The sequence below is a fragment of the Populus euphratica genome, unplaced genomic scaffold (genome assembly GCF_000495115.2).
Source record: "Populus euphratica unplaced genomic scaffold, PopEup_1.0 scaffold140.1, whole genome shotgun sequence".
In the NCBI taxonomy this organism is placed as follows: domain Eukaryota; kingdom Viridiplantae; phylum Streptophyta; class Magnoliopsida; order Malpighiales; family Salicaceae; genus Populus; species Populus euphratica.
Window position 1 is genome coordinate 168,365 of NW_011500028.1, and position 12,985 is coordinate 181,349.

Consider the following 12,985-nt stretch of genomic DNA (forward strand, 5'->3'; position numbering starts at 1 on the left):
CAGGCTCAAATGAAAGGAAGACAAATCAACAATAGTAGTAGCAGCGGCAGCAGCGACAACTGGAACTTTTAACTCATCCAAAATATATAGTCCATTCTCCCTACAACCTGTCTCAATCAGCTTCTGAGACTGCAGATCCTGTACACAACAAAAAAAACTAGAAAACATGACTAAATAATCACTAGAATCACATATTTGGCCAACAGATGCAAGATTTAATTTGAGTTTTGGAATAAGTTAAACATTAGGGAGAGACAAGTGAGGTGTGACAATAGAACCAACACCTGCTAAGGGCATAGAAGTGCCATTAACAGTCATAACAGGAATGGAGGACAAAGGGGACATAGAGGAAAAAGATAAGGAATCTGAAGACATATGATGAGAAGCACCAGAATCCAAAACCCATTCAGAGTGTGACATACCTAAGAAACTATGAGGCAACTAACCAATGGAAGAAGAAACAAACATTGCTTGTGGCTGCAAGGAGAGAAACTTCTGGAATTGCTCAGCTAAAGTATTAGGATTAGTAACAGAGTCTTGGGAAGCTACCACTATAGTATTGTGGTGTGGTGGTTTATAACCCTGAGGTGGTCTATGAGCATTAGTGACTGATTGCCAGACTTCCAAGCTTGATTATGTTGTCTCAACTTAGAACACTGAGCCTTCCAATAACCTTTTTGCTTACAGAAACTGCATTCATCAAAGCCAACCCTTGTGTAAGGCTTGTTCTAATGATTAGAGAATGATTTAGAAGGTACTGCTAATACAAAAGGATTTGAAGTTGAAAGAACTCCCTTTTCAGAATAAGATTGAAGACGTATTTCTTCAGCCAATAACTTACTGACAACAGAGTCAATAAAATGCAGTGGAGAACGATGCAGAATTGAACCTCTAAGTCCTTTGAAATCACTGTGAAGTGCTGTTAAAAACTGTACCAATCGTTGTTGCTCTCTATATTCAATATAAGCACCACATGCTTTTAATTCTGCCGATTCTGTAAGAGTCAATTGATCCTAAAGATTTGTCACGGCAGAATAGAACTTTTGAATACTTATATTCTTTTGGTGAAAAACTCGTATGTCATTCTCTAACTAATACTGTTTTGCAAAATTTGATTGCATGAATAACAATTGCAAATGATCCCAAACCTCCTTTGCTGTTTCATACTTCGCCAACTGTGTACCTATAGAATGCTTAACAGAATTGTTGATCCAAGTAATGATCTTTGCATTGTTTGCTTCCTATGCATCTATGAAAGCAGTATCTCCTTCTTCAGTATTCTTAGGTACCACATAAGTTCCACTGACATATCCCCACATCTTCTTACCCTTAAGAAAATTTCTCATTACAAAGCTCCAATATGAATAGTTCTTCCTATCCAACCTCACACTCACAGACTAAAGTGAATCATCTCTTTTAGTAGTCATAATCAACAATCATAAAAAACTAGAATGCAAAAGCAGTGGAAAACCAAATATCAAATTGCAGAAACTGAACAAAAATTCAGAAACTAAACAAATATCTTCTCAAAACTATACAATTACTCTAAAACACAAAACAAATTTGCAGAAACTGAATGCAAATACCTAATTGCAAAAGCTGAAGGGAAGATGAAATACCAAAATAATTGCAGAAACTGACGAAATACCAATTTTTTTTTTTGCAAAAGCGGAAGACAAAATCTCACTTCAAAAAATTTTCGAGGCTCTGCCCCGAAACCCCGGCAGGGGTGTGCTGCCCCCTACAAACCCCCAGCCAACTCACTGTAGAGTTGAATCCGCGAATCTGTATTCAGGATTAAGCTTCGTTTCATAAAATCAGCTCTGATACCATGTTAAAATAATTAAAATAAAAAACAAAAGGGAGGCTACAATTCTGAATAATCTATTAATTATTAGTGCTTAGCCTTAACCTAAATACATATAAAGTATATCTAGATTAAACTAAAAATATTATTCTACCCTTAATAAATAAAATTACATAAATATTATTTAAGGCTATGTACTCTTCACCACCATTACCAACAATTACTGTCCAAGGCAAGCAAATCCCACTTCTTTTCTCTCAGAACACTCGTTTTTTATTCAAGAACTACTCATTTTCCAGCATTTCAACAACTTTCAGCAATGCCCTTTCGCTAAAACCATCAAATTCAACCCTTAAAACATCAGAAACTGAGTCCCAGACATCAAAACCTGCAGAGAGTGATGAAAGTGAAGGAGAAGGAAAAGAAAAGTATGGAGAATTTGAGGTAGAAATAGAGCAATCTTATGGGCTGACGTTTGCAATGGGTAGAGATGGTGCTACTTACATTGATGCTAGTGCTCCTGGTGGATAAAGTAATTGCTACCAGGTTCTATTTTCTTTCTTTTCTTCTTCTTTAAATTAAATTAATAAGTGTAAGAACTTGAGCTTGAGCTACAATTGGTGGATACAAATTTGCTTTATATATACATAATTGAAATTAGTATTGAATACTTTTGAAACCCTTTTTCTAATCTCAAAAAAGTTTTACTACAATTGATTGACGAGAAGTTAGGTTGATTTTGGAGTTCTAAACCTTGTGCAGTGCTGTGTTTGGGACATAGATTTAGCCAGCTTCTGAATATGGAAGGACCATGTACACCATTCGCCAAAGAATTGGGCCATTACTCATGAAAATGCTAAAAGAGATACGGTAATCAGTTCATTATCATTCCTTCCTTGATGAACACACACTCGCTCTTAAAAAACTCCCATTAATGAAAACTTACACATAGTGATATACAAGGAATGTGTTTCATTACTTATAAATGTCAAAGTTTGTTCTTTATTGTCTGCACTTTTCAGGGACTATGAATTATACTGGTGAAATGACGGATAAAGGACATTATCAGAGCTGAGAGGAACTTTGGTGTCATTAGTAACAGAGTGAGAGAAGTCCAAGTGAGTAACTAGAAATCCAAAAAAAAACCTCTTTGTATCTGTATATTGGGAAAATTTTAGTGCAAACAACATAGCATCTCTTACTTGTAATCAGTTTTTCAGATACAAAATTACTTAAGAAAAAACGAGGAGAAAGAACAAAGAGAAAAAGGATCTTCGTGAAGGGCTGAAATTATACGAGTAATTGCTGGAAATTCAACTTGTTCTTCTCATTTCTCAAGTTTCATTTCATATTTGAAATAGCCAGGTCTCTAGCATGGACGAACTGATTTCAATAGCTGCATAGATTTATTAGAGAAAATCAGATGACCTTTTAAGTGCTAGTAATATACTTAACTGCAAGTCGTAACAAATTCTACTCTCTAATAGTTTTCCTTAATTTATTTTGTTTTTCCTTGGTTAATTGATGAAGAAATGCCAAATATGAGGAAGCACTGTAGAAGTTCGAGTCTGTATTGGGATCAAAACCAGACCTCACTGAAGCTTCAGTGGCAAGTTACTATGTTGCTTGTTGTTATTTGAAGCTTAATCAGGTAATCTCTTTGTTATCTTGAAACAGTGTCCTTTTCTCTTGGTTTTTCATCCTTTTTTGGTATCACTGCATCATTTACTTCCTCAACTTTTAACAGTTACAAGCTGGGCTATCTGCACTTGAAGATGCATTGGAAGCAGTATCTGAAGACTTAAAGGTAATCAACCAAAATCTCAGAAATCACTATGGTGGCTTTAAACAGCATATGATTTATTATAAAGGACAGGCTATCTGAAGTTTTTGGAAATGTTAACAGAGAATCCGGGCAGATCCTGACCTGGAAAATTCAAGGGAATTCGAACCTCTTATGAAAAGGTTTGATGAATCTTTTATCAACGAGAATGCCTTCAACGCCATTAAATCTCTATTTGAATTCAACAAGAAATAGTCACGAATTTCCTTCAAGGATTCAAAACTTAAAGATGGTAATTGTACGTGAACTTATATGAACCCAGGACTGGCCAAACCACCTAATGGTTATGAAACTCTGTTTCATGCTTATTTTTTCGTAGCTTTAGTTTATGATGAGTGTTGAAGACAATAATTCACCATGGGAGGTTCTTATCTAGATTCTTCTTTGGGTACACTGTTATGTAATCTTCCTAATAAGAAAATTGAAGTAAATAAATGATTAGTATTTAAAAGTGTATTTTTATCAAGGTTTTATATTATTATTTTATATTTTAAGTATCAATAACTCCTTAACTAAATCATGTTTTATAATAATAAGTTTGATACTATAAAATATATTTAATTTATGGTAAATGTTCATATTAAATATAGGTCTATCACATAAATTAACAAATTGATTGATGAGTTTAACTATTGAAGTTGAGAAGACAAAGAGAGTGTTAAAGCTTAGAAAAGAAATGCTGGTTCAGTCTAAACTGGAACACTATTTAGTCATTGGGTCATATCTGGAGCTGCAAATCTTGGATTTCAATTTAGATTATATGTCTAGAAAGCTAAGACATAGGCTTAAAATATTCATGGGAATACAAGACTCAATTTTGCTGTTTGGAAGTCTAAATCTTAGCAACAACGAAGAAGTCGAAATTTGTCATGCATCCTAGGCACTGTTCAGTGTTCAACCCATATTTCAAGTTCTAGAAGTCTAAATAACTTTTTTTTTTATTATTGGAAAACTGATACAATTTTCTAAAACTTTCATGTAGACAACCTGTTCAAATTTTGATGTTAACAATGATATTTTTGACAAACAAGAAGATAAGAATTTTCATAAAGTTAAGAGTTGGTCATCCACTCAACAATTAGTCATCTAATCAAAATTTCTAAATTTTAGCCTATAAAAAGAGACATTTGTCATGCATTTAGGTGTCTTAGGTTTTAGATCAAGATCATGCTCGTTATTTCTTTCTTTATATTTTTGTAATGTTTAAATTTTATTTCATGTTATATTTTTCTTAATTTTTTACTTATGCTTTTCATTTCCTTTACTATACTTATGTTTTTATGTTATTTATTTATGTTTTTCTTTTTCATTATATTTAACTAAGTTTATTATGTCAAGGTGAAAAAGTTTCACTAATGATGTTAGAAGAAGTATAATATAAACTCAAATATGGACTTCTATGGCTATATCCCACATAACTTGCTATGTCTTATCATTTTTATTTTATTAATTCTTAATATTTTACTTGTTAAATGATTAATTTAGATTTATGTTATATAATACTTGATACAACAAATGCCGACACTTTCATAGTTCAACCGTATGGTATAACCTACACCTATGCTATGAAAGGAACTTGATTTGTTGTTAATATAAGTTAGTATCATGAATTCTTGACTATATTTAAAAGTTTGGTGTTACTTAAATAAAATAATTAATATGATCATATTAATAATTTATAATAAACTATTAATGACAAATCATTCGATTGGAACCTCCTTTATGTGAGGTTTTTAGTTGAGTAATAAAAAAAATTTATATTATATTTATTTGTAATAACATTAGTGGATCCTCTAACCTTGATATTTATTTTTATTATTGTTTAATCCTCATATTAATTTTACATCTCAAAGTCCTCTTATTATTATCATTATTATTATTCTTGTTATTCTTCTTGTTGTTATTATTATTATTAACCTTTACATGGTTCGATTCCGGTTTTGTCGGATTATTTATTACTTCAACATTTTTATATTTAAGAGAAAATATCAATCTTTTAATCATATCAATAAACAAGTAGAATAAATTCTTTCTAGGGAAATGGGAAACCACAATGAATCACATATAAACAAGTAGAATAAATTCTTTCTTTTAACCGGATGTGGCAGAATGAATTTACTGCAACCCTATCGAACCTCTAGACATGTAAATTACTGTACACAACACAAAACATCCCTCTTCATATTAGAAATAAAACGAGATAACATAAATTACAAGGGAAATGGGAAACCACAATGAATCACATCTTGATTAAGTTACATACTTGAATTGAAGAAATTATACACACAACATGACACTAGAATTGACAATGATATCAAACAATCCCTTGGATTAAGCCCCGTATAAAGTCTATCAGAATAAGCCATAACTCAATCCTACACAATCCCACAAGGCAAGTTTTCACAATCACACACATATGCACACTCAAACAAAAAAGATACGAAAATGAAAACAGGCAATCCTGCTTCGTTGAGCCTCAGAATTAGGATTCTCCAAGGAGATGGATTGTGAACTTGTTGAATCCGAGAAAGTAATATTGTTTAGCCGCCAAAATATTGGAAATATTGTACTTTTTGAAGTTTGCCTTGCAATGAAAGTGACATCTTAGGCCGGGGATTGGTGCGGCTGAATACGAATTGGAAGACCATTGGATGGTGCAGGCAAGGGATTATATGGAACTTTCTCATCAGGAATCAGTAAATCCCATTTGAATCTCTTCACGATGTTATGCAGGAACACAAGTATTTTTGGTCTTACATATTCATACCCTAAGCACATCCTTGGCCCCCCTCCAAATGGAACATGGGTGTATGGGGCTGGTCCTTCTCCTTCATACCTGGAAGGATCAAAGTCTTCTGCATTTGGGAAGTGAGCTGGGTCTTTAGTTGTTGTGTTAGGACTCCAGTATAGCTAGTGCACGCAGATCAAAATATCAGTTTTATGATCTAAATAATCAGAGCCAAACTTGGACAATTTGTTCAATTCCTGCATAAAACTCGTGATGGTGCCTACCTTCCATCCTTTTGGGATTGTATAACCCGCGTAGGTGAAATCAACTATTGCCTGTCTGAAAGTACCACTGATAGGCGGTATCATCCTCAGAACTTCAGAGACCACTCTCCATGAGTATTTCATTTTCTGAATGTCCTCCCATTTCAACAACTCTCCTGCTTCTTTAGACTTGGCAATATCAAGCTGCTCTGTTAACCACAGTCAATAAAAAAAACCCGAGTTATCGCAACCATGGTGTACACCTTGGTGCAAAAAGACCATATGCTACAAGACAGACAACTAACCTCTCAAAACCATTTCGTACACTTCTGGCATTTCTGCAAGATACTTCATTACACATGTCATGGCTGATGTGGTAGTCTCATGACTAACAAAGAGCAACATCAGCATGTTGTCAACAATCTCGGACTCGGATAGTAACTTTCCGCTTTCATCTGCAGTCACAAGCAAGTGTGACAGAAGATCTTTTCTGTGGGACTCCATTTTCTTGTTCAGAGCTGCTCTTCTTTGTCTAGCAACCAACCGAATCTCTTCCTTGAGTGCATCACCAGATTTGGAAGCACGGTAAAATGTTGTGCCAGGTATATAGATAGGAAAATGAATCACTCCTTTGAGAAAGATGTCAAAATGGTGTGCAAGCTTGGAAATGTGTATAGGATCATCAATGCTTGCAAATAGGCGACAAGACAACTCAAACGTGTATAAATTGGCAGTTGGATGGACTTTCACCTGCTCCTTGCCTTCATGGTCATAAGAATTAGTGTTATATATATAACCAGCATTATAATTTGGTTAAAGGTTAAAGGAATTCATTCATTCATTCATACGGGGTCATAACTAACAGAGAATTATTGGATTATATATAGGAGGTAGGAAATTCACACACACACACACACACTTTATGTTATCATCATATCTTTCCCCTGCATATTATCAGCAGCAAGTCATTTCTGCAATTAAATTGAACAGTAATAATTTATTGGGAAAACAGAGTTTATTAACCAAGATAAGAAAAACAAGCAGACGTTATACCTTCCCAGTGTGTCCTTATATGGTTTTGTGCGACCAAATCCATCCTGTCTATGTAGCTCTTGAGTGCATCCCGATCAACGGAGGTCATGAGTATCTTCCTCAGCCTCTTAGCCTTATCACCAACTACATTAGCCAAACTTAACCTCATCAGCTTCTTCACTGAGGTTGGCCACCAAACATTGACCAGCTTGTTCTCATTGCTAAACAAGAACTTGTTCCCAGCTGGTCCAACAAACACAGCCACTGTTTCTCCAAACAGTGAAGTCTTGAAAACCGGAGAATCATATTTCTTCATTCTATAATTTACAAATATCTCAGGTGGGAGATTTATGGGCAAAAACTGTAAAGTTTCACCAACCAGGGGCCATCCTAGACTTCCTGGTGGAAGATGAGGGTTTGGAAACAATCTTTCTTTGAGTGTTTTGATGACAAAATATAGTAAAAGAAGACAAGGGATTGCAACCAGAATCATAATACTATCATGATAAAGACTTGAAAACATTGCATTAATTCTACTAGCATGTGTAGTAATTGTTAGTAGCATGTGAGCTCGCTTCTGCGATGATCCTTAATCCTTAACTGGAACTTGTATTTATAATGGATAATTCAGTGATCGCAGGAGCTTGATTTAATTAATTAATGAATGATGGGGTCCCAATCCCATTTCTTTAACTCAGAGACCAATATATACATATATCGACATCCCAAAAAGGACACTGCTTCAGCCATTAATGATGCATGTGCATACGTGTAAACAAACTGCCGTCATGAAAATTGTATAAAAGATGTAATAAGAAAACACTAGTGAAGACATATTGAAAGGGACACCATTTTCCAACCTGTATGAGGTTCAAGATACCATTGTGCTATCCTCGAATTTTGGGCGCATCCTTTTTTGTCGTACTAGTTCCATATTGCCAAGGGTAAATTATGCCCACTTTTCTTTTTGTTCACACTAGTCTTTCTGTCCATTGTTGTGCCTCTGGTAGGCAGCTAAAAAAATCCAAACAACAGAGCTAGGAGGTTGCGGAAGAAGCAAGGAAAAAGCAGCAAACTCACCGCAGAAAATTCCTGCGGCGAGGTCGGTGTGGAAGAAGTCCCTACGGCAGCATCAGTAGCAAGGGTTCAGAGGTGTTTGAGAATGAGTCTCAATTATTTTTTTTGCTAAACTTTGATTTTTTTTAGTTCTAAATTAATTTTTTAACTTTTATTTATTTATTAATGCCAAAAATAAAAAAAATTATTATTCCAATGTTTTTCCTAGTAAAACATATTTTAAAAAATAGCAACTACCTTACTTTTAAATGCACTCTAAATCGACGATGAGAGGCAGGATCCTTGCGATAAAACTCCCTTTGTATTATAATTTTCCTTTCCCTTTTTGTTTGCCACAGCTTCGGGGCTTCCATCAACTTGCATTGAAGAATTGAAGACGGTTTCTTATCTGACTCTTCTTTGGGTACGGTCTATGATATGTAGTTTTGGTGACAAGAAAATTAAAGATGATAAACAAGAAATTAAAGCAAGCATGTACGTAGTTGAATGAATTCACTGCAAACCTGCTGAAGTTGTAGGCAAGTAAACTGTTATACATAACACACCATAAGAGGTTCTCGATTTATCAAATAACAATTGATTAGTGTCTCGGGAAGCAGTTGAGACAGGAAAAACATGCTCTGAAAGGATAAAAATTAACTTAAAAATCATTGTAAAAACCGGTTTATTTTATGTTATTATCTCTATTCCTCCAACTAAGCATAAACATATTTATGTTTTTCTAATATTTGTTTCTTCTATATGAAACACCCACTGACCAAATATAACTTCAGTGAAAACATAGACAATCGAGCTTCTTTGAACCTCATGATTATATAGGATCTTCTCAGTTTTGATGGTAAAAGAAAAATGTTCTAGACGTTAAGAAAAATTGTGGATAGAAAGAAAGGAAAAGAAAACATTCATTGTAGACATGTTGGGGATTTTGACCAGTAATATTTTGATAGTTGCCCATTAAAAGCTAAGTACACTGACATAATATTTAACATGGTTTGACAAATCACCTACATTCACGAGAGAGTTTCATATTATCAAAGATAAAGAAATGATACAATACAAATACATGAAGGAGAAGGATCATATCCACTCTACTCAACTCCCAGCTCTTATTGCTGCACTTACAGTTGCTGCAATGGCAGTAACCATTGTAGCCACTCTCTTCTTCTCTTCTCTCTTATTCTCCTAACACTCTCTCTCATTGTGCTATTATCTTGGTGCCTATTTATAGCCAAGAATGGTGAGACAACTTGGCCATAGATTATAACACTAATGGTGGCAACATATGAGTTGCAATATTTTGTCAATGGTTGGTATAACTTGTTTAACAATACTCACCTATTATTGTAGCCTTTTGACAATGGCTTCCTTCTTTTTTAAAGTAAGTTATAAATGCTCTATGATTGCTACACATTAATGGAAACAATCCTAATAATCACCCCCTTTGCCATTTATGTAGGCAATTATCATCTTGCTTTTTCAGCACATGCTTGCATTTTATAGCTTTTCCAAGCTTATCATTCTGAGAGCATCTTTGGCCAAATTTACAGGTACTTGCTAAACCTTTCAATCACTAGAGTCACCCAAGCACGCCTTTGCTTACCCTAAAGGATCACTTCAACCAGATGATCTACCATATCTTATTAGAAGAGTGTTAAAGCTTGTTTGTGGAATAACATTCCCCTTCAAGCATATCAACCATGCTTGACCCAAAATGATTTATTAAGCCTTACACCAAGGCTTACAACACCCCCTCAAATGAATATTTCTAAGTGCAACAATCAATGAGTATTTTGATGTGATCATGAGCTTACCACTCTTCCAAGAGTTTACTAATCTCGGAGTTGTGTTTGCTCTCTGTTCCACCCTAGGAACCATGCCTTACTTCTCTGTAAGTCTCCTGCTCTTAGTCTCAAAAGTCAAGGTAGCTCTCCACCTTTAATCACGGTGGAAACCTATTAAAGATTGATCCATATCTATCTTCATATTCTAAGTATTACAATGCCATTACTAAACTCACCACCTTGACAAGAGTCAACTTATTCCTAGAACCTGCGCATACCCTCTCCTCATTCCTAGCAGTTGCGTCTTAATGCTCCACAAGTCATCGGTTTATTATCCAAGGCAAATGTTATCTAACTCATTGATCTTTAACATGGGGGCAATATCTATAAAAGTCAATCCTGCATTTGTCTCCATACTCATCATAGCCTCTTTATTGGCTATACACTTTTCCACTTATATCCAGCCATCACATCGATTTTGAAGCACTCTAAACTGGGCTCATATCATGCCCTCACACCTTCTCCTGAGGTGTCTCCATCTGTCATCATGAGACGGTCTGATCTTGGACTCATTTCCTGGTCCTCACACCTTCTATTTGAGGTGTCTCTGCTTGTTATCATGAGATGGTCTAATCTTTGACTTATATCCTGATCCTCACACCTTTTGTCAAGGTGTCTCTGCCTATTTTGATGAGACGGTTTGAATCTATGCTCATATTATGGCCTACACACTTTCTGTCTAAGATGTCTTTGTTCGTCGTTATACAATGGTTTGTATTTAGACTCATATCATAACCCACACACTTTTCTCTAAGTTGTCTCTGCTTGTCATCATACATCGATTTGTACTTGGGCTCATATCATGGTCCACACACCTTTCTCTGAGGAGTCTTCACTTGTCGTCATGCGTCGGTTTGTACTTGGGCTTATCCTTTTTCATCAAGGATGAGTCTAGTGGCTCCAAGATTTTCTATCATATGGACTTAGGAGAGGTCATTGTCACTGATCACATAGAAAGAGAGAGTTACGGTATACTTCTCCCAATCCTCCATCTTGATTTTTATGTTTGGAGCTTTTGTGCCTTTCATTTTCACACTTAACAACTCAACCTACACCAACTCTCTTTGATGTTTTCACCTTTCATTATAGGTGGTCACATCCCCTCAATTAGGTGCTTCTGCAACGTATCATCTCTTCATCCTTGCATGCAATGGAAAGGTCCTCGCTTGTTGTTTTCATCAAGGGTACAAGAGACTTCCTATTGTACAACTTTTCATGTAGTGTCTCTGCTCTAAGCTTCATTTAGGAATTCTTCTTGTCTTTGCACCTATTATCTCATTACAGTGCCTCATTGGATCTTACAAGTACTCCTACACAATCTTTGTGTGCCCTCATGCAATTTCTGTTCTCCAGATATTTCCTATTTCTTGCTTATGTTTGGCATCAGCTCATCCTATCACAACACTTATCCAAGTTAAAATAGGGTGCTAATTTTTATCCCCTTGTTGTATTTCTCTTTCATTATCTGGGTTTTTATGAATTCTCCTCTCGAGAAATCACAATCACTGAATTCACCTTCTTTGGAGAAATCACCACCCTATCAGATGCTTAATCATATGGAACCATTACAAACCAAAAGAGCACTATATGAATAATCCTTCAACTAAGCAAGTTCTTAGGAAAGATTGGACAACTGTTACTTTGGGCCGTCATCCTGCTAGTCTTCAATAATTTTATTACAAACCATTACATATACAAAAGAGCACTATATGAATAATCCTCCAACTAAGCAAGTTCTTAGGAAAGATTGGAGGGGTCATACTGGTCCCGCTTAAAACCCAATCTTCTACCCATAACTTTTTAAGCCATACCTATCCATCGTACTGTCTTTTTTTATATACAACCATTTGCTAGCTTTGTTGCAGCTTTCCTTTACAGGTGATCTGGAATATCTTGGTTTTATAGTTGATTTCTCAACATCTGGCAAGATTACCAGTGATTAGATTCATCAAAATTGGTTTTTATCAATTTCCATTCTCCACTCAAATCATCCACATGATCGGGTGTTTAGAGTGTCCTAATTTTGCCTTCCCTCAAGGAAACTAAAAAAAATCTCTTTACTTAGCAGTTAAGCACATGTAATTACGTAAACATGTGTATTTTCTTCTTCTTCATCTCCAACGACCACCATAATCACCTTTAGATGCCTCCTGATCGGGCAATCTTATTTAATAATTAACCACCATTATTTTTGGCCAAAATCTCAATGATTGGACCATACCATTGCATTCGGAATGATCAAATTAGCAGGAAAAAAGTTTGAAATAATCCAAATAGCATTTAAAATGGCCAAGATTTTATTAAAATAATTTTGGCCTGATGAGCGACCTAGATTCAATCTCAGATTTGATTGCACGTAGGATTAGCCACACTAGATCCTATCCCTCAGCTCGT

The 12,985-nt window shown here is 35.2% G+C and overlaps 1 protein-coding gene and 1 pseudogene across 1 annotated transcript; one reads left to right on the forward strand and one right to left on the reverse strand.

The window, feature by feature from the left end:
- Positions 1-1,999: 1,999 nt before the first annotated feature.
- Positions 2,000-4,079, forward strand: LOC105142300 (uncharacterized; annotated as a pseudogene).
- A 2,071-nt stretch (positions 4,080-6,150) lies between these two features.
- Positions 6,151-8,449, reverse strand: LOC105142299 (beta-amyrin 28-oxidase-like). Its single transcript, XM_011049866.1, has 4 exons — positions 7,695-8,449; positions 6,947-7,402; positions 6,663-6,850; positions 6,151-6,560 (listed from the first exon to the last, which is right to left on the reverse strand). Exons 1-4 carry the CDS (start codon positions 8,236-8,238, stop codon positions 6,255-6,257), a joined length of 1,494 nt encoding a protein of 497 aa, XP_011048168.1. The 5' UTR covers positions 8,239-8,449; the 3' UTR covers positions 6,151-6,254.
- Between the last annotated feature and the right edge of the window lie 4,536 nt (positions 8,450-12,985).